The sequence below is a fragment of the Nipponia nippon genome, unplaced genomic scaffold (genome assembly GCF_047370975.1).
Source record: "Nipponia nippon isolate SJK-2023a ecotype South Korea unplaced genomic scaffold, ASM4737097v1 scaffold_18, whole genome shotgun sequence".
Lineage (NCBI taxonomy): Eukaryota > Metazoa > Chordata > Aves > Pelecaniformes > Threskiornithidae > Nipponia > Nipponia nippon.
The window spans coordinates 3,558,074-3,577,469 of NW_028262334.1; the positions used below are offsets into that span (position 1 = coordinate 3,558,074).

The 19,396-nt window shown below is 53.7% G+C and overlaps 1 protein-coding gene across 5 annotated transcripts; it reads left to right on the forward strand.

Annotated features, from left to right (window-relative positions):
• Positions 1 to 834: 834 nt before the first annotated feature.
• Positions 835 to 19,004, forward strand: CAMKK2 (calcium/calmodulin dependent protein kinase kinase 2). 5 transcript variants are annotated; one of them, XM_087754663.1, is made up of 18 exons: positions 835 to 940; positions 5,734 to 5,860; positions 6,324 to 6,810; positions 7,574 to 7,621; positions 8,039 to 8,092; positions 8,258 to 8,309; positions 8,402 to 8,535; positions 9,168 to 9,204; positions 10,029 to 10,050; positions 10,304 to 10,392; positions 10,633 to 10,832; positions 10,923 to 10,976; positions 11,422 to 11,495; positions 12,068 to 12,155; positions 12,401 to 12,496; positions 13,052 to 13,180; positions 15,154 to 15,254; positions 15,638 to 19,004. In XM_087754663.1, the coding sequence occupies exons 3-18, from the start codon at positions 6,373 to 6,375 to the stop codon at positions 15,711 to 15,713; spliced, it is 1,692 nt and encodes a 563-aa protein (XP_087610789.1). In that variant the 5' UTR covers positions 835 to 940; positions 5,734 to 5,860; positions 6,324 to 6,372; the 3' UTR covers positions 15,714 to 19,004. The 5 variants fall into 5 exon arrangements, with proteins under 5 accessions (XP_087610789.1, XP_087610788.1, XP_087610790.1 ...); XM_087754662.1 differs by lacking the exon at positions 835 to 940 and adding an exon at positions 1,171 to 1,294; XM_087754664.1 differs by lacking the exon at positions 835 to 940 and adding an exon at positions 1,171 to 1,294 and having other exon boundaries at positions 15,641 to 19,004.
• The last annotated feature ends 392 nt before the right edge of the window (positions 19,005 to 19,396 follow it).

The window sequence follows — 19,396 nt, forward strand, 5'->3', positions numbered from 1 at the left end:
CAGCGTGGCGGCTGGCAGATAATCAGTGCCTAACTTTAAAACTTTTCACTGTTGGAAATACAGCTGTTGTAACCCAGGTTCCCACGTGGGCTTCACGGGAGCGCTGGGTTTGGTGGCTCGCCCCCTCTCAGCTCCGTTATCAGACCTCCATGGATCAGCGGCAAGGAGTTCAACCCAGAAAATGTTCGGAGCACCGACTGTTTTAAGTAAGTGCATAAACCTGATTTCTAGAGTGGCTTTCAAGATCCTGGTCAAAATAGCAGCGTTTATCCATAAAGCTCACATGCAAGCATGGCTCTACAACGCTGAGGCGGTGCCCACAAATGGGTCTCAAAGCAAAATGAGGAAGAGGGTTTGGGCCAGCCGAGGTGTTCATGTCTGGCTTCACGAAAAGAAGAGTTGATCAGAAAACCGCAGGTGAGCTCAGCACAAGAATGGCGCTTGATGGGAATGGGCTCGATAAGAAAACCCAAATAACTAGCATGGACAAAGCAAGGGGATGTTTACAAAGGGCTGGTGCCAGCCGGGGAGTTAAAGGCCGTGCCCATGCGGCAGCGTTGCCTCCGTCCCGGTGCTGCAGAGCTGCAACCCGAGCGGGAGCTGTGCTCAGTGGCGGCGATGGCCTGGCGGTGGCCGCTGTGACATTTCCAAACACCTGGTCCCTAAAACCCCCTTTAGGCGATGATTTCAGCAGCGTTGGGCAACCGCTTAGCAAAGGCGCGGGGGAGCCGATGCAGGTGACCCAATCTGGACCCAGTCGAGCTCACGCTGGAAATCCCGTGTTCGCCCAAGGGCAGGGGGAGGAAGCGGCGGCCGAGCGCCGGGGCGGGCAGCGGCGGAGGCCGCTGCGGTTCGCGGCCCTGCGGGACGCGGGGTGCCGGCGGCGGGGGAGCGGCACCGGCCGGGGCGCCCCGGCTGCATCCCGCGGCTGCGCTGCGAGGTAAGGCGGGGTCGCGCAGCCCCGCGGCCGGAGGGGGGAAATAAAATATTAAAAAAACCAAACCAAACCAAAAAAAACCACCCCAAGGAACGGCTTATAGGGGTGGGCGGGGAGGATGCGGCTGCCCGGGGGAAAACCTCCCCTTCCCCGGGGCGGAGCGGGGCCTCCCTCCCTCCTTCCATCCCTCCCTCCCTCCTTCCCTCCCTCCTTCCCTCGCTGCCGCCGCCGGAGCGGAACCGAAAGCGAAGGCGGCGCCGGGCGGCCGCGCTCCGGCCCCGCGGGCGGCTGCGGGGGCTGCGGGGGCCGCGGGGGCCGCTCCCTGCCCCCGGCGGAGCGGCGCCTCCCTCCCGCCAGGTCGGTGGCTGCGGGGGCGGGCGGGGAGCGAGGCCGGGCGGGCCCGGCCGGGGGATTCGCCCCGCGGCTGCGGAGACAAAGCCGCGCCCGGAGGGACCCGCGGCGGCGACGGGCGGGGGCGGCGGGGGCCGGGCCGGGGATGCCCTCCGAGCAGAAACCGGCATCGCCGTCAAACGGGGCTTTCCCGCGGGGCTCGCAGCCGGCCTGGGCGGGTGTTTTGGCGGTGGGGGATCGGGGCTGTCATTTCCCCGTTGCATTTCGGGGAGCGGCGCTGTGGCCGCCCGGGCCCGGCAGGGACCCCGCTCCCGCTCGCCTTCGGCCACCCACCGGCCCCGACGTGTGCCGGTGGTAGCCGATGGGCTGGCAGCATCCCAGGCTTGGGGATGTGACCGGGTGGTGGCCGTCCCTGCGACACCAGGCGTCCCGCGGACCCCATGGGGCTCCTGCCCGGGGAGGCGAGGGCTCGGAGCGGGGGACTGGGGAGAGTTAGGCCGTGGGGCTGCGAAAAGGAGGGGATTTTTAAGGCGAAGGGGCAAGTGAGAGGCCAGGAGAAGATGGAGGGGACGGAGCTGGTGGAGGATGGTGTAGAGGGGACAGGTCTCATTAGGAGAAGCCACAGGTTGGGTTGCTGCGAGTGACCGAGCGTGGTTAGGAGGTGGGACGCAGCCCTGCGGCCACGTGCACGGCACGGAGCATCGGGAGCATGAAGTAACGGTAAAGACCAAAAGCAGCGGCGGGATGAGCGCAGGAAGCTGGTGCGATGGAGCCGTGGGCTGGGCGTGCGGCTGTGCGATGCTACAGGACCAGAAGCCATCTCTGGGGACAGGACCGGGTTGTCCTCAGGGCCAGGGACCGTGCTGGGGAGGGGATGTGTGGTGGCTGGAGCTGCCTTCGTGGCCTCTGACCAGGGATGCAGCCCCTCGCCCAGGGGAAGGAGCCCCATCCCTCTCCTGGCCCCTCTCCCTGAGCACTTTGTTTTGGGAAAAACAGCCAAGAAAACCCACGAGCCCGTCCCTGAGAGCGCTGCGAGGGGTGTCTGATCCACCAGCGCCATTCCGGGGAAGGCAGCTGTTATCAGATTGGGGCAGTAATTTGGAGGAGGCTTTGCTTTCAGCTCAGCCCTAATGTCTTTTAAGTGGTGTTCACAAAGTGCAGAGCCGCTCTCGTTTCCTCTCTTGTGGGCATGGCGGGCGGGAGCTGTTGTTTCCAGGAGAGCCAGGAGCCGCTCAGCGGCGCTGGACGAGGCGATGATGGTGCCCTGAGCTCATCCCGGCCTATGCTCAACACCAGGTCTGGAGGTTACACTCTTGTTTTGAGATGCTCATTATATATTGCTTAAGCAGTATTAGGTGGTATCATCAAGATTATAAAAAAATCCTGTTAAAGATGTTTTTGGATTCCTATTGAAACCGGCCACTGGGTTTCGTGCTGTTACGATGCTACCAGCCCAGCTTTGTATTTTTTCCCCAGTGCTTTCCCCCCTGTGTTGGATGGGCCAGGCAAGCGCGGGAAGCTCTTCTGTTTGCCCCAGGGGCGATGAAAAGCTTCGCTGCTTGGGCGCAGAGACCTGACGCAGATGGGGGCTGGGTGCCTGTTTCCAGTATCTCGTTATTTGGGGTGTCCTCTGACTTCCAGAGAAGCTGCTGAGAGATTTTTTTCCATTGAAAGTCAGGCGGGGATGCATATGGTCTTTGTATACTAGAGTGACTAATATATTTCTGGCAAGGTCTGCGCTCGCCCATAGGAAGGGAAACTGTGATTGATGCCCCCGTTGCTGCAGATGACACCGCTCTTGGCACTGCCGCTTCCACCGCTGACAGTGACTGGGGAAAGCAAAATAGCCACTGGACTCTGCCCAGCGAGAGCCCATAACTGCCCCGTGCACTGGCCCTGGTTAACTTTTAACTGCAGACGTTCGGCGGTACCAGAGGGAGGATCCTCTGCGAGTAAAATCAGCCTTGTTTTAGGTGGTTTGTGTTCAATTTTGTTATGAACAGCTTTTTTTGCAGTGCACGAGCTGATCCCCATGGAAGGTTGGATGGAGGTGGTGCTGCCGGAGCTGCCACCACGTCTCACTCGCTTGGGAGGGTCTGACCCTGACACCGCGTCTGGCCTTGCCGGAGGGAAGCGCACGGGGGGAAGGCGAGCGCGTGGAAGCCGGTGGGAGCCGGGGATGCCGTCCTATCGCCCGCCCTGTGCCTGGGTAGAGAAAGAGCTCCAGGGAGGGAAGGACAGGCCGGTGTGTCCGTATGCTCCGATTTAAATCTGTGCAGCCAGTGCTGGCTGCAAGGTGTCATCCTCTGCGCCCCCCGAAATCGGTCAGCGTGTTCCCATCTGGAGGTGGCTGCATCCCAGCAGGGACCAGGCAGGGCCCACACGCTCACAGCAGAGCTGGGGCGGCAGGAGGGGGCTGTAAAAATCACTTCACCCTCACAGGGGCCGATTTCGCTCCCATTCGTTTCCACTAAAGCCACGTGGACGCTGAGCAAGAGGGAGAGCTGCTGCCAGGGTTTCACAGACCTCTTTTCATTTTAATATCCCTCTCCTTGCTGAATTAGATGCAAGACTGATTGCTTTGATAATCCTGCCGCAGCCGCTATGGGTTATATATGGATTGCAGCCAAAAGCCGTGCCGATAAATCATTTCTATACACCAGGCTGTTATATTTCCTGAGGATTTTGCGGGCATGTGCTGCTCGCTTTTACATAAGGATCTGCTGGAATTCATACTAGAATGTGCCGCTTTTCCCCGGGCAAGGACTTGGGTGGGTTGGTGAAGCCAAAGCCCCTAGGCTGTATTTCTCCCTTTGGGTTTATTCCCCCCATTCCAGCTATTTTAGTTTTCCCTCTGGCTGGGAATACGGCTGTTCTCCTCTTCCTCCTCAGCCTCCCCGTGTGCTTGTTAAGGAGAACTGGCTGCGCCGTCATTAGCAGTTGTCCCACGTCCCGCGGGGCTGTGTTCAACAGTGGGATCCCACTTTCGGGTTTCTCTCGGGGAAGGTATCATCTCAAAGGGCCATTTCTGCAAAACCCTGTGCTTGGTGCCTTTGCACAGACGCAGAGGGAAAAACCCCTTCGATTTTCCACGCTAGCCAATGTTACGATGGTGCTTGGATGACTTTTAGCCTGTTTACAGAGCCCGGGGAAGGCTGCTTGAATTAATCAGCCTTGATATGTTTATCCTGGTCAAGCCAATTAACTCCCACCGGCCAGGGCATGCTCTGCTCTCAAGTGTGGCAAAGACTTCATGATTCAATTTTGCTCTAGCCCATCAAAGTTCAGCATGAACCCTTGGAAATTCAGATGCAGGCGATGCTCTGGGGGCAGGACGGGATGCCTGGCTGTGCCGTGCCACTGCCGGGGACCGGTGCTGCAGGCGGCGATGCTCCTGGGGTGGCTTCATCCCGGGGCCACCCCGATGAGCTGCCTTTTTTGGTGCGGCCGCGGTGCACAGTGAGGGTAGAGGGCACAGCATTTGGGATCGGCTCCGGCTATTTATATGTGCCTGCTGGCGGGGTGCCCAAAGCAAGCCAGGCAAATGGCAACCGGCCTTGAGATGCATCCCCGCGGGTTTGGGATGAATGGGGGGGGGGGGGGTGCCTGTTTATTTTAATCCACTTTGGGAGTGCATTAAAACACGCTGTTGTGGCCGCCAGCAGCACCGGGGGGGGGAATTTTGCAGCCACGATGCCTGAGATGTGGAGCCCCATCTTGGCTTGGCTGGTGGCTCCCGGCTCTCTTGCCCAGCAAAGCCCCATCCAGGGAGTGGATTCAGCCCCGCGAAACGCGGAGTTTCTGAAATAGTTTGTCCTTGTTGCTGTTCGTCGGCTTATTTATAGCCTTCGCATCCCCTGTGTTTCTCTGCGCCTTGAAGCAGCAAGCGGCACCAGGTCGGCTTTAGCTCCGGGCTGATCCCACTCGGGCAAAAAAAGCTCCGGTTTATAGATTGGTGTTGAAAACAGCAATTAGGCCATTGTGAAGCCTCGAGGAAGGGGGAGACGATTTGATTTCTGTACTTGACCCGTAATTTCTGCTGGGCTGATTCAGAGTGGTTGTGCTGTGGGTGCATCACGGAAACTTCAATGGAGATGAGTGGAGCTAATTTTAACCGTCCGCCTCGCTGAGGTGTGGGAACCAGGCAGAAAAACGCCTCAAACCTTGTTCCTGCTTCTGGGCTGTTTGTTTCTGGATATTTTTTTTCACTTGCTTCTGCAGCAACTCGTTAACCTAGAAATTAAAAACAGCACTGGCGTCGCAGCAGCGAAGAGTGATGGTTTACAACCAACCATTGAACTTCCCCGGCTGCTGCAGGGCACTCGGCATGTGTGAATGACACCGTTTTCTCCCCTTTTTAAATTATTATTTAATTTTTTATATATATATATGTATTTTTTTTAGTTCTTTGTTGCTAACAGAATTGTTTTCTCATTTATCCCAAGCTTCAGGAACCTGATTTTTGCACAGAAGGCCGTAGGGAACCCGGGGCGAGGAAGAGAAATCGCTGGCAATGAAGGGCTGCAGGAGGAGGCAGTGAGCCAGGGGGGCTGATCCTGCACCCCACGCTTGGTAAGCAGGGCCCTGTCCCCATGAACTGCTTCCTTCGGGGGGTGTTTGGCAGAGATTTGCCTGCTCCGACCACGGGACCAGGCAGTAAAGCAAGGAACCGAGTGGTATTTATGCCGGCATAGTGCAGGGCCTGATCCTACCCCTGTAAAATACATGTAAAATACATAAAATACACGTAAAATACATAAAATTCCATGTATTTCTGTAGTGGAGACAGTGGGGGTGGTATTTCCTGGAGGTGTTTAAATAAAGGGGGTGGAAGGAGCAGCCTGGAGCTGAGGCTGGCCCCTGCCTGGGGTCCGCCGCGTGGCAGGGCGGGTGCATGGTCCTGGTGCCATCCTGCACCCCTGCCCTTGGCTTTACCATGCCCTATGGGATGAATAAATTCATCTGTAGAGTAATGACCGGCAGGAGGAAATCCAGCTTTGCAGGGGAGCCCGGCTGAGCCGCCCTGTGTTTTCAGGTGTGCCTCTCCGTTGCAACGTGGCCGCGATGAGGCCATCGGCCGCACCATGCCATCATGCGTCCCCGGCAGCTCGCCCGCCCTGTGGCCCCTCTGCCGTGACGGAGGCTGCGGCCGCCAAGCGCCTGCGGCACCGCGGGACCGCCCGCCGCTGAGCCCCCGCCGTCGCGGCATGGCCTCACTCATCGTGGTGACCGAGTACGACGCGACGGGGAGTGCAAGCGAGGAGGAGATGAACGCAGCCGGTGGCGAGGGTTTTGGGGACGGCCGGGAGCCGAGGGCGAAGCTGCACCTCTCTGGCCGAAAGCTCTCCCTGCAGGAGCGGTCACAGCCTGCTCGCTCGCCTGGGAGCGGCGGCGACGCCGCCAACGAACGCTTCATCTACCCGTCCCTCCCTTACTCTCCGGTGACGTCCCCGCATTCCTCCCCGCGGCTGCCACGGCGGCCGACGGTAGAGTCGAACCGCGTGTCCATCACGGGACTGCAGGTGAGCGGGGACAAATGCTGCTCCCGCAGCTCTCCTGCCTCCGTCCTGATGGTTTTCCCCCCTGCAGCATTGCTTCTCACTTGGTTTCTCGGGATAAAACCCCATGCTATGTCCGCAGATGGGAGACAGTGGGATGTCCTGGGCCATCCTGGGCCATGGGGACAGCCCTCGGGGAGGTGGGACCCAGCAGCTCGCTGCGTTTTGTGCCTTTTGCAGATGCTGCCAGCTCTCATGGCTACGTTTTGGGGGAGCTGGCAACATGCTGTGATTTTCTTTTTCTCTCCCTTAAAAATTAAAAAAAAAAAAAAAAAAGAGAGATCTGCTGAGATCTACAGAGAAAATGGCCCTGCCTGCCCCCAGCCTGCCAGCACTGACAGAAAACAGGCAGCAAGGGGCTGCTTTGCGCATAAGAAATAAAAATGCTCGGCGCCAGGGCGCCGGTGTTAAACCCCCCGGGGCTCTCCCGGCTGCTGATCCCCACCACCGCCCGCCTGTCGTGCGCTCTCGTTCCACGTGAGCGGACAATATTGCCTGCCCGGCCGTTAACATTTGCAATTAGGCGTCTATAAACACGCCGACGCGTGGCTGGGTGGCTGGCGTTTATGGCTCGTGAATCAAAGCTGCCCAGCCCTGAGCGGGTGCCTGGGCAGAGCAGGACAGGGCGTGAGTTTGCAGAGAAAGTTTTGCTGGAGATTTAACAGGAGGAGAGCAAACGCGAGCGGTTTTGTGGCTCGTGTTGGACCCCCCCCCTCTCTCCCCGCAGGACTGTGTGCAGCTCAACCAGTACAAGCTGAAGGATGAGATCGGGAAGGTGAATATTGGCTGGGTTTGGGGTGGGACGGGGGGATTCAGGGTGGGAAGGTGGTGGGCTTGCTTTTGCTGTCGAGCCGGTGAGATGGCAATTTCAGTTGCTCACCACGGCAACTCAGCTGGCTCCTTGCTGTGATGCCGGTCTCTTCTGGGTGATGCCGATTGAATTGTATATATACATTTTTTTAATTATTATTAATTTTCCCCATTCCCCCCCCTCCCACGAAATGGGGCATTTGAAGCTTTTCTTTGCCAGTGGTGTGATGCCAGCCCATGTGTCCCACTACCCCCGGCATCACCCGCCAGCTCCGTGATCCCAGTGGGGCCGGGTTTGCGGAGGAGCCCGGAGCCCGGTTTGGTGCTGTGGGTTTTTTTTGGACTGCCCCTAACTGGTCCCCATGGCTGTGCCCCTCTCTAGGGCTCCTACGGGGTGGTGAAGCTGGCCTACAACGAGGACGATAACACCTACTATGTGAGTAGTGCACGTCCCCAGAGCCCGCAGTGGGGCGGGTGGGATGGGGGACGGGGACGGATCCTCTCTGCTGACTCCCTGCCCAGCTCCGTGCCGGCCCCCTCCCGCCAGCTCTGTTTTGTCCTTGATTTGCCCCAAATTCTACATTTTTTTCCCCTCTTGCAGGCAATGAAGGTTCTCTCCAAAAAGAAGCTGATGAGACAGGCGGGCTTCCCCCGTAAGTGGCGCAAAAGCTTTAGGCTGGGAGATGACCTGGGGACGCCGGGGGCTCGTTCCCAACCGGACACCCCGTCTTTGCCTTTCCCGCAGGTCGCCCACCGCCCCGCGGGGCCAAGGCTGCCTCCGAGGGCTGCCTGCAGCCCAAAGGGCCCATCGAACAGGTCTACCAGGAGATCGCCATCCTGAAGAAGCTGGACCACCCCAACGTGGTGAAGCTGGTGGAGGTGAGCGCTGGCTAGCCCATTCCCGAAGCCCACCCCGAGCCTGGATGCTGCGGGGATGGGCTACACGTTGGCTTGGGCAGAGGGGAGTGACCGCAGAGAGGCTGGGATGGCTGTGGCAGGTCCTGCCTATGGGAGACTCATGTTTTCCTTGGTTTAAAAGGTTTTTTTTATTCCCACCTTCCAAAAGAGGATTTATTTCTTCCCTGCCGAGAAAGGGAAATGCAGAAAAATGTTGTTTCCTTGGAGGAAACAAGTGCTCAGATGGGTTTTGGGGAGAAACCAGTGTTTCTGCAGGTTCTGCGGTGCAGCTGGCCTGCCCTCTGCCCAGTGACTGTATGAAATAGTCCAAAAATCAAGAATTAAGGATGTGCAGGCTGGAGTTTATTTGGCTCATGAGTCAGATGATGCTTCCTCTGTGTTTTAAATATTTACTTTCCTGAAGTACAGCTATATCTCTGTCCTCTTTTTTTTCTTTCCCCCACGCCTTGTGGGTAGAAGCTCGGCGATTAGCAGACCATGCTAATGGTGCAGATGGTGCAGAATTGAGATGGCCTCTAAATAAAAAAATCACAGTGTTTCATTTGCAAGGTTTTTTTGGTGTTGTTTAATTTCCTTTCTGCTTCTTTCGGCAGGTCCTGGATGACCCCAGCGAGGACCACCTGTACATGGGTAACTGCCCACCGCTCTGCAGCGCTCGCGGGGTGTCAGGGGATTGGGGTTTGCCGGGGCAAAGGGTTTCCCCCTGTGTTTTGGGGCGGCTGCGTGCGAGGTTGGGTCTCTCCTTGGAGCGGCTGTGGCCTGGATGTGCTGGAGGAGCAAATCCCCTCTAGCAGTCGGAGCAAACAGGATCCACTCTGTGTTGAGAAAGGAGACAGGCGTGCTTTATAGCACTTTATAGGCTTTAATTCAACATCAGGGCATGCTTTGCCATGAAAGGTACCAGCATTTATGTTCTCGGCTCTGAAGCTGGGCTGCTAGAAAGTAGCTTTGTTTCTTTGGCTTCGAGAACAAGGCACGTGTTAATTATCCATGGTACAAATGAGCTCCTTCCCAACCTGTCTTGCAGACCGCAGCGGTTTGCTTGATGTAAATACACACACTTTTGGAGGGGGCATTTCTTTTCCATCATTTCTGTTCAGCCTGTACTAGCGGAGGAGCGTGCGATGCCTTCATGGCCCAGCGCAGAGGTTTGCTCGGGGCGTGGGCTCAGCCTTGGTTTTGCAGGTAAACTGAGGGTTTCAGTGTGCCATGTGGAGGACACTTCATGATGCTGAAGCTGCAGCACTGAGAAGGTAGTTGGCAGCATTCCTTTAATTGGAAATGGAAGCAACCAGAATGCCATGTGCCTTGCATAAGATGGCATCTCCTTTTTTTAAAAAATATATTATTTTTAGAATTTTTGTTATTAAAATAATTGCTTTTGTGCTGAGACTGTGCTCACAGGAGCTCTAACCTGTAAGTGATCCCTAATCACCTTCTCTTTTGCGTTTCAGTGTTTGAACTGGTGAAGCAAGGGTGAGTATTGAATTCCAGATTTCAACCTACTAAAGCATGAACGTGAGACGGGTTGGCGGGTGCCACAGCTCAGCCGCCTGAGGCGGGTGCGGGACGCAGAGGTGATGGGGAGGTTCATGGTGCGGAGGTTCATGATGCTACCCTGCGTGTTTGGGTAGCATCTCCCCAACCCAGTTACAATTGCTGTTGCCTCCGGGACCTGTTTCAGTGCATCGGGATGGGGAACGAGCTCCGTTCTCTGTTGCCTTTGCAGCCCCGTGATGGAAATCCCAACCCTGAAACCTCTCAGCGAGGACCAGGCTCGGTTCTACTTCCAGGATCTGATCAAGGGCATTGAATACTGTGAGTGTCTGTGCAAAACGGATGGGATTTCTTATTTTTATTTTTCTCTAAACACCTGGGGCTGGACTTTCTGCTGGTGTACGGTGCCATTTCTGGTGGCTCATGCTACTGCGCAGGGGTTTTTGAAGCTGGGGCTGGTCATGGTGTTAGCAAAAGGCTTACAGCCGTGCAGGGGCTTCGTGGCTCCTCTGCTGCAGACCAGTGCTGCTGCTGAATTGCGTGTTTTTCCTTCGGCTGCAGTGCACTATCAAAAGATAATCCACCGGGATATTAAACCTTCCAACCTCCTCGTGGGGGAAGACGGGCACGTCAAGATCGCTGACTTCGGAGTGAGCAATGAGTTCAAGGGCGCCGATGCCCTCTTAACCAACACGGTGGGCACCCCCGCCTTCATGGCCCCGGAGACGCTCTCAGAAACCAGGAAAATCTTCTCTGGAAAGGTATTTAATAGCCATTTGAGGAGTTTTGAGCTAATCTTCGTTGTACACGCTGTCTGTTGCAGATCTAACTGTGCTTTCTTTGCTCTGCAGGCTTTGGATGTCTGGGCCATGGGGATCACACTGTACTGCTTCGTGTTTGGGCAGGTAACAAGACTGATTTTTCAGTGCTGTTGGTGGCCCAGGGAGGGTTTGGCGTGTGCCTCCCATGTGCCAGGATTTGCACCCTGCACCCCCGCTTGAGCAGTCGGGTATTGCTGAGGGGAGACGGGGATGGGTGGGTGGAAATGGGAAATCTCTGCCTGTCCGTGGGATGGGCCGTGTTTCTCTTTTTTTCCCCGGGGGAAAAATTCTGTGCCTGGCCAGATTTTTTAGGAAAGGAGCTGTTGTAGTAATTCAGTCATTCTTTTAGTCAAATGTTTTTTTCATTGCATTTAAAAGAAGACATTGATATAATAGGAACTCTTCTGGTATTTTCCTATAACTTGCTCTCCTTCAAACCCTATGAGATCCCAATACTCGACTGACTGCCCCACTGCTGCTTCTTAACCGAGGTTGTTGCTTTTCTCATTGCTCTTTTTCTTCACGATAGTGCCCTTTTATGGATGAAAGGATCCTGAGTTTACACAATAAAATCAAGACCCAAACGCTGGAGTTTCCAGACCAGTAAGTACTCAAAAAAAAAAAAAAAAACCAAACCCCAACCCTCAGCCTTTATTTTAAAGCTCATTTGAGTCATTTCTCAGGCACTGCCCGGGTGGGGCTGGCCCTGCTCCGCTGTGGTTTTGCAAAACTCAGGCTCTGAGCCCTTCTTTTGGCCCTTGGCCCTGGAAAACTTTCTTGCATTAAACATGATAGCAACATCTCCTGGTTTGCAGTTGCCGAAGAAGGAGTGATTGAAGTTTCAGAGGCGTTTGAGGGAATGGATTAACCCTTGCAGTTGCTGCCTGTTGGGTTTTAGCCTGGGTGGAGTTGGTGTTGGGCTCTCCCAGCCCCCTACACGTGGGATCATGCTTGAGATTGCCCAAAAAGGGGATATTTTGCTTCCCTGAGGGGTTTGGAGAGGAGAGGCTGTGTGGCACTTGGGTGCACGAGTACCCGGAGCTGCATCCCTGCCAGGGCTGGGGTCCAGCCCCAATCTGCCCGGGAAGGCCCACGGTGGCTGGCACTGGGGGGTGAAGAAGGGAGGCAGCATCCATCCCCTTCCCCATCTCATCTCTCCCCTCTCCTTTCCCCAGGCCAGAAGTTACAGACTTCTTGAAGGACTTGATTACACGGATGCTGGATAAAAATCCTGAATCTAGGATTTCGGTCCCAGAAATCAAGGTACTGACCCAACCCCTTGGTGTTGGCTGTGGCTTCACTTCTGTTGGGTTCTCCTTGCTCGGCTTTTTTTGGGAGTCAGTTTGATCGTGCCAGGCTAGGTCCTCCCCCTGTGCCCAGGGCCCCTGGGCAGGTAAGTCCCAGCTCCTTCCCCTGCTCCGGGGACCTGCTCAGCTTTGGGACCTTTGGTGCCTACAGAAGTCAGGCAAAAGGAAATCCCCTGAGTACAGTATTTCCTCTGCTACCAGGAAAGTACTGTGCAACAGCCTTTCGCAGGAGATTTCTGGTCCTCTGCCCCTGCAGGAGCCTGGAAGGGGCGAGAAGCTGAGAAAATGGAGACTAAGGTAGGGGGAAAGGATTGCGGGGGAATTGCTGAACCGTGTTGTGCTCCTCCTGCAGCCATCCAAGACACCAGGTGTGTGGGCAAGGTGAAAGAGGGGTTTCTGCCTTCTGTCGTGGATTAATTCAGGTCCAAGACTAGGGCTCGGCGGGTCTCCCCGTCACTACTGCTCATACATATGGGCTGGAATAAATCGCTCCTGCCTCTTGGCGCTGCCTCATCCGTAAGATGAGTGTGAAAATAAGTCTTCTTCCCTAAAATCCGCTGAGATGCCCAGTGCTGTAGGTCACCAAGGTTATTGCTCAGTTGCGTAGATGGGGCCAGCGCTGGCTCCGGATGAGCCGCACTGCGACATTTTCTCCTCCGGGCTGAGCCGTTCCTGGTGGCTCCAGCGTGAGCTGGCTCACCAGTGAGATGGCATATCTCTCCCCTGCTCCCTGGTATTTCAGGAGCACACAGGGCCCGTAGCTTGGGCGAGGAGATGCGTTTGCCAGGCTTGTGTTGTTTGAGTTACGAAAAAGAGGAAATCGTTCCTGACAGGCTGTGTTATTAATTGAAGTTGCACCCTTGGGTCACCAAGAACGGAGCGGAGCTGCTGCCCACGGAGGATGAGAACTGCACCCTCGTCGAGGTGACGGAGGAGGAGGTGGAGAATTCGGTCAAGCACATCCCCAGCCTGGCCACCGTGGTGAGTACGAGGGAGGCCGATGGTCTGCGGGCACACACTGGGGTCCACGCTGCCTCCCAGGGCGGTCCCAAGCAGCTGGAGGTTGCTGCAAAAGTGTTGGGCAGGATTAGAGCAAAGACCTTCCCTCTCTCGGAAAAAAGTGCTGCAAGATGCGGTCTTAGCATCTCACTGGAGGTGGCCGTACCCTGAGGTGCAGAGGAATAGTTCACAGCGGTCCCGAAGGGACCCATCAGTGGGTTGCCAGTCTCCACGCTTCAGCTGGCTGCCTAAATATCATTGTATTTGCTCAGGGCAAAAGAGCATCTGGTCCAGGACCTGGCTGCGGCTGGGAGCGGGTGTTTTGGCCAGACACAGGGAGCTCCTGCCCTGCTGTGCCTGTCCGGCCATAGGAGCTGCAGGAGCTTCCCAGGATGGAGATTTTATCTGGGCCACAGTGTGCGCCAGCCCCCGCCTGGAGCTATTCTTGGTGAATTCATCTCATCTCTTTTCAAGATCATATTTTTATGCTCTGCAACCCACTGTGGTGGTGAGAACCACAGCGTAACCCTGCCCTGTGTGGAAAGTGAAATCCTTCTGGGTTTTGAACCTAATGATTTCTTTGGGTGCCTGCTAGCCCTTATGCTAGGAGAAACAGCAAGCGACCATGCGCAGTTCCCTGGCGCGACGTTATCTGCCTGTAGACACCCAGGCTGTGATTCTTTGAAGGACAGGTCTCCCTTTGAAGCCCCTTTTCCATCTTGTGGCTGTGCCCACATCTGGCTCCATTTCTGGAGCTCTCTCCCACTTCGGTACCCTGCAGAAGTCTCTTCAACCGCAGGTACGTTAATATGCAAATGTGCCTTGTGCTGCTCAAGCTGAAAAAGCGGATCTTGCTCTGAAGAGATCACCGTTGATGGGGGGGTTTTCCCCTTTCTCCTGTTCGGAGGTGACTTGCTGCGATGCAGCAGAGGATGGCTCAGTGCTCCTGACCCCGTTGAAAATCCAGGTGTGTTTAGCACAGCTCAGGGCAAATGAGCTTTTACTGCGACTCTTGCCTCTTAAATAACGCACCGCCTCCAGGCAGATTTGTATTTTGCCATTTCCATTTGTTCTTCAAAATTACCCTCCGGTGCCTGATCTCTGTGCATCCAACTGCAGGCGTTAACGCTCGAGTACGAGATTCGAGTATGAGATTTCACGTGGCTTTGACTCTCTCATAAAACGCCTTCCCCTGCGGGACCCTGCTGGCACACGTGTTTCAGAGGTGTAGGGGCTCTGAGTCCACCGTGGTGAGCAGATAAATAAGGCACAGAGGGACGAGAAGCAATATGGAAGGAAGCCAGGGGTTCCCAGAGCAGGATGCACATGCTGAGGCAGGGTCCTGTGCTGCTCATGTTGTTCTCTGCTCCCACCTGCAAAATAAGTTGGGGGATGCCTGGGAAGAACCCCGACACTTGCTGTGTTCCCAGCAGTCTCCGACTGCAGCTGATGCTGGGTGACTTTGTGTTTTGCAGCCAAAGCTAGACAAACGGCCAGTTTTTTCAGCCTGGTTTTGGTAAAGGTTAAGGCAAAATTGTGCCGGTTCCTTCCTTCCCCTCTCCCTTTCCAATGAATTCTTCTGCCAGGTAATCACGGGGAACTGGGAATTTGCAGGTACTGGATGCAGTAATCAATAAAACCTGCTTTTAGGAGGAGAAAATCTTCCCAGACCTGGCTTTGCTCTCCTTTTCAGCCTCTCACTCTTAGCGTGGCTCTCATCTGCATGTTCAGTTGTTGCACCGTGGGTTTCGGATGAGGATACAGCCCACGTCTTAAGCAGTTGGAGACTTGTAAACATGCTTCCTCTGGTTTGCTTTTGTTGTTGTTTTTTTTTTTTTAAGAATTTTTACTTACTTTCACTAGTTTTCTTAATTACTTGGGCATGAGGGTTGGATGTTCCTGTTGCTCTTGAATGAAAGGAAAGCGTCCGTGACGACTCCAATCTGGTCTTGCAGATCTTGGTTAAAACGATGATCCGGAAGCGATCCTTTGGGAACCCGTTCGAGGGGAGCAGGAGGGAGGAGCGGTCATTGTCTGCCCCCGGGAACCTGCTGCCGTAAGTGTCACCGCCTCGGCCCGACAAGATGTTTGCAGCTTGTTTTGTGCTCTGGAAATCGCTGCAAAGCACAGGAGGAGAATTTGAGGAGTTGGGCTTTGAATCTTTTGTGTGGGGCCATGACTGGGCTGTTCACACACCCTCTGTCTGACCGGTAACCGCTTTGTGGGATGATTTTTGTGACATGGCATATCCTGTCCCTCCGATGGGCTGAAAAGCATCTTTTTATGGTACTTCCAGCCTGTTACAAGGGAGCTGGGGGGAGACGACACATGCTCAGGGGCCCAAAGGTCCCATGGTGGGGAAGGGGCAGATGCTGGGGTCTCATTGTCTGCTTTGCCTTTTTCCGAGTCACTCAGCAACTGTTTTATTTCCTTTTAAAGCAGGAAACAAGGCAGTGAAGATAATCTGAAATGCAATGATTTGCCCAACGTGGGAGAGGAGGAACTTCTTTCATGAACATCGACTTTACGGTTCTGTTGAGCCACTTGGGTCTGGGGCGCGTTATTACAGCGTGCAGCTGAGGATGAGCGACATTAACAGAGCCTACACCAAACACAGCATGACGTGGCACTATTTCAGTATAATGCTGGATGTAGAGCTTACATAGCAGCATGTTATAAGACATCCGACTGCTTGTCATAAACATTGAACATCTCCGATCGCTTGGACTGCTGACTTCTTGTGAGAAAGGTGCTGGCTGATAGCAGAGAGGTGAGCTATCGTGTTGAGCAGCAACAGTGCTTTGCAAAAAAAAAAAAAAAAAAAAAGGCAGTCAAACAAAAATGCATTTGGAACTGCTTTTACCTGGGTTTAATGCCAAATAATTTGCAGGGACTAATGGCAGCATCCCAGGGGTGTTGTATGCCCATCGCGTAGTCGGTGGGCACGCAGAGCAGGGTGAAGCGTTTGCCGAGTGGCATCCACAACAGTCCGACTACACGTGCACACTTTGAGAGTTCACGACCTACCGGAAATGTTGTTGCATCTATTTCTCGTCGTTCTGGTTTGTTTTTAATTGACACCTTTTTAACTGCATGGGAACAAAGCAAAAACCCACCTTTTCAGCTTTTTAAAGAATGCCTACCTTTGTGAGCCACGTTGTATTAAACAGCATCTTCGGGACGTTCGGAAAGTGAGGTTAATTATCGCCAAAGGTAATTAACGCCTTTCCTAAGGTCTTGGTGTGAGTAGGACTTGGTAAGTTGAGTATTCAGGGTATGAAAGGAAAAGGTATCTAAGGGCTTAAGTTCAGTCTGAACTATTTTTGCTGCAGACGTACGAGTGAAAGGTGGTGTTTAGCCGAATGTTTGTTTTGAACAGCAGAGGAAGCACTAACAAGTTTTGTTTCTAAATCTTTTACTTGATCTAGGTACATATATAATTAAATATAAAATTCAGGGTAAAATCCTTCACTTCCATGTACATTACATGGTTTACTACAATTAAAAATAATACAACTTATGCTATTTTTTAAGTATAGACTTAGGGCTTGCTTAGAATTTAAGATCTCGATGAAATACTTAGATTAGCTAGTAATTTTCAAAGAAACTTTTGTTTTCCAAACTCTTAATCTGGATTTTGGGGCCAATGCTATGTATTTTTTGCAAGTTCGTTACCAGTAATTTGTGAATGCCTGTGGATCAGAGGCTTGTCAGTAAATTAAGTGTATACCTAATTCATGGATTGTTTCTTATGAAGAGCTCTTTCACCTTCAGTCAGATTACTCTGATTATTTTGTGGTGCTTGTAAAAAAAAAAAAAAAAAAAAAGAATCTATCGTGTGGTGGGAGAGATTCTGATGGCCAGACTCACTTTCCCAAGTTCTCCGTGCTCGGACAAAGCTGGAGAATGGCGGAGTGCGGGTGAGCTGGAGAAGAGTCAGGGCTTGCTTGGGGAAAGGGGTCACGGTAAGTACGGCGTGGGGCTGCGGGGGAAAGGGCTGGCTTCTCTTCTCAGTCTGGTGTGGTTGTGTGACCTTGAACAGGGCATTTAAAATGCCGGTGTGCCTGAAAGAGGGGGAGGATTCGAATGTCCCCAGCATATAAGGGACGGCTAAGGCCGAATCCTTTGCCCTGAGGAAGAAGGTGCCAGGAGAGACCCAAGTATTTTGGTTAACGGCAAGATCTCTGCCTGCTAACCCTGGCCATGGGTGCCCTGCCTTTAGGAAGTGACTGGCCCCTTGTCTTCCTTGATCTTGGGCACTGCAAGCAGCAAAGCACTGAGGTCCTTGGCCCTGCTGCAGTCGGATCTGGCCCGGTAATTCCTGGTTAGGACGGGGCGTTGTTAAAGCCGCTGTAGCGTTAGCAAGTGTGCAGGTGCCTACGCAAACTGTCCCTTACATCTTTTGATCACTTGAAGCAATGCTCCCCCTAAATCGCAATTTATTACTGAAACATTGTGCTGCTGGCCTCTCTCCAAAGCCAGGGACGATGGTTCGTGGTTTAGGAGCAGTACTACGGAGTTTGGAGCCATAAGATATGCACTGTTTTCCTCCCAGTTTAGTCCGAGGCTATGCCAAAGCCCTGCAGCTTCAGCTATGGGAAAAACCAAACAGGTAACCTGGGTGCCAGCACTACTACAGCTGCCTGCTCCCCCGTTCTGAACAGGACTTTTCATTGCGGAAAAGCGTGTGAGTGGGCAGCCTGGTTCTCTAACCCTGTACATGGACTTGTTCTGCCAAAAAAAAAAAAAAAAAGGGGGGATCTGATTATTTATAGCTGGTGCGTAGCAGTGTGTGTGGTGTGTTTTGTTAAAGGTGAGTTGTAGAGATGCTCTGTGCTGCCTGTCCATCATCTCTGGCGTGTGTTTTGTCAGGCGCCTAGCGAGACAGTTTACACTTACCAGGCAGGCTTGCCAGGTGCAACACGGCTTCAGCACCGCGTAAGCTGTACCAGTTGCTCGATGCCCAGCCACAGTTACTGGGCCTCAGATGTTACCGTAGCTCAGCGTCTTACGGCTAGCACGGGCTTGGTTCGTCAGCCTAAAGCTCAGCGCTTCCCTAAGGCGCTCTCCAAAACGATTGTCTCTCGGTGCCAGCTCCGGTAGGGCTGCAGCCAAATGCACATTGCTGAAAGAAACTCGATGCAGGTTTTTCTTGTTGGTTAGTTCTGTCGAAAGCATAAAGCGTGGCTGTGTGCGGAAGATCTAGCTAAATGCATGACCTGTTAGAGAAGCTGTACTGTGTATATAAATCCGCTCAGTTCCCTCGCTGCTGTTCCTTAGTAGTAGAGCTAGCTTTTTTTCTGACAGTGAAGTAAACATTTTGCTTGTGCCTTGGAACTGGGCTGTAGCTTGATTTCCCCAGCTCCCTTCCTTTCAAGCAAGCCCAGTGCTGACTGTCGGTTTAATGCTGGGTACTAAGCCTTTTGGGCTCTGAAAGCACACAGGAAAGTGCTAAGGGGAAACCAGGCCTCTTGTCTTGAGTAGTTTTTCTTGGTGGTCCCCTCTTACCTATCAGGCGATTGATCTGTTTCTTTTCTAAGGTCCGGAACTATTGCTGATTTTTATACTGTTTGTTTAATGACCGAGGCTTGTGTTTCACTCCTACCCCTTTATTATGCATTTAACTTTATCAGGTGTATCAAGTTTAAATACTGTGTATTTACCACTTTTAAATTATATTACCTAAGAAGAAAGAAAAAAAAAACAACTAAGTGTTTTTCCACACAGCTGTTCAAGCTTCTCTGTACAAGTTGAAATAAATGACATGCAACCAAACCCAGAGTTAGTTGATCAAGTGGAACCGTTATCCTGTTTGACTGCTCTTTATCAAGCTATGAGAGTTTGCTTGGTGGAAGAGAAGGCTGAAAGCACCTTCCTGTGTTAGTGAAGTCTGGTGCTCAGCCACTACTGGGGATCTTGGGCTAGGATGAGACCACAGCGGCTCTGGCCACCACGTAATCCAAATCGAGCCACTCATGCGCACAGACTAGAGCGCCGACTCTTGGAAAGGCACCGTTCCAGTTGCGACACTCAGCTTAGTGCTCAGCAGCCGGCAAATAAAGAATAAAATGAAACGATAATGCTGCAGCAACCCCCCCGCGCTGCTGGAGAAAGGCAGCAAAGCCCCAGCCAGGATGCTGGAGGTAGGGAATAGCTCCCAGGGCTCTGTAACACGAGAAAAGGTTCAGAGAGAGGGAA

Coding starts and splice junctions, on each gene's coding strand:
- CAMKK2 (XM_087754663.1), top strand. CDS start 6,373: ATGCCATCATGCGTCCCCGGCAGCTCGCCCGCCCTGTGGCCCCTCTGC. Junction 9,205..10,028: donor CGAGGACCACCTGTACATGG/GTAACTGCCCAC, acceptor TTTGCGTTTCAG/TGTTTGAACTGGTGAAGCAA. Junction 10,393..10,632: donor GATCAAGGGCATTGAATACT/GTGAGTGTCTGT, acceptor CTTCGGCTGCAG/TGCACTATCAAAAGATAATC.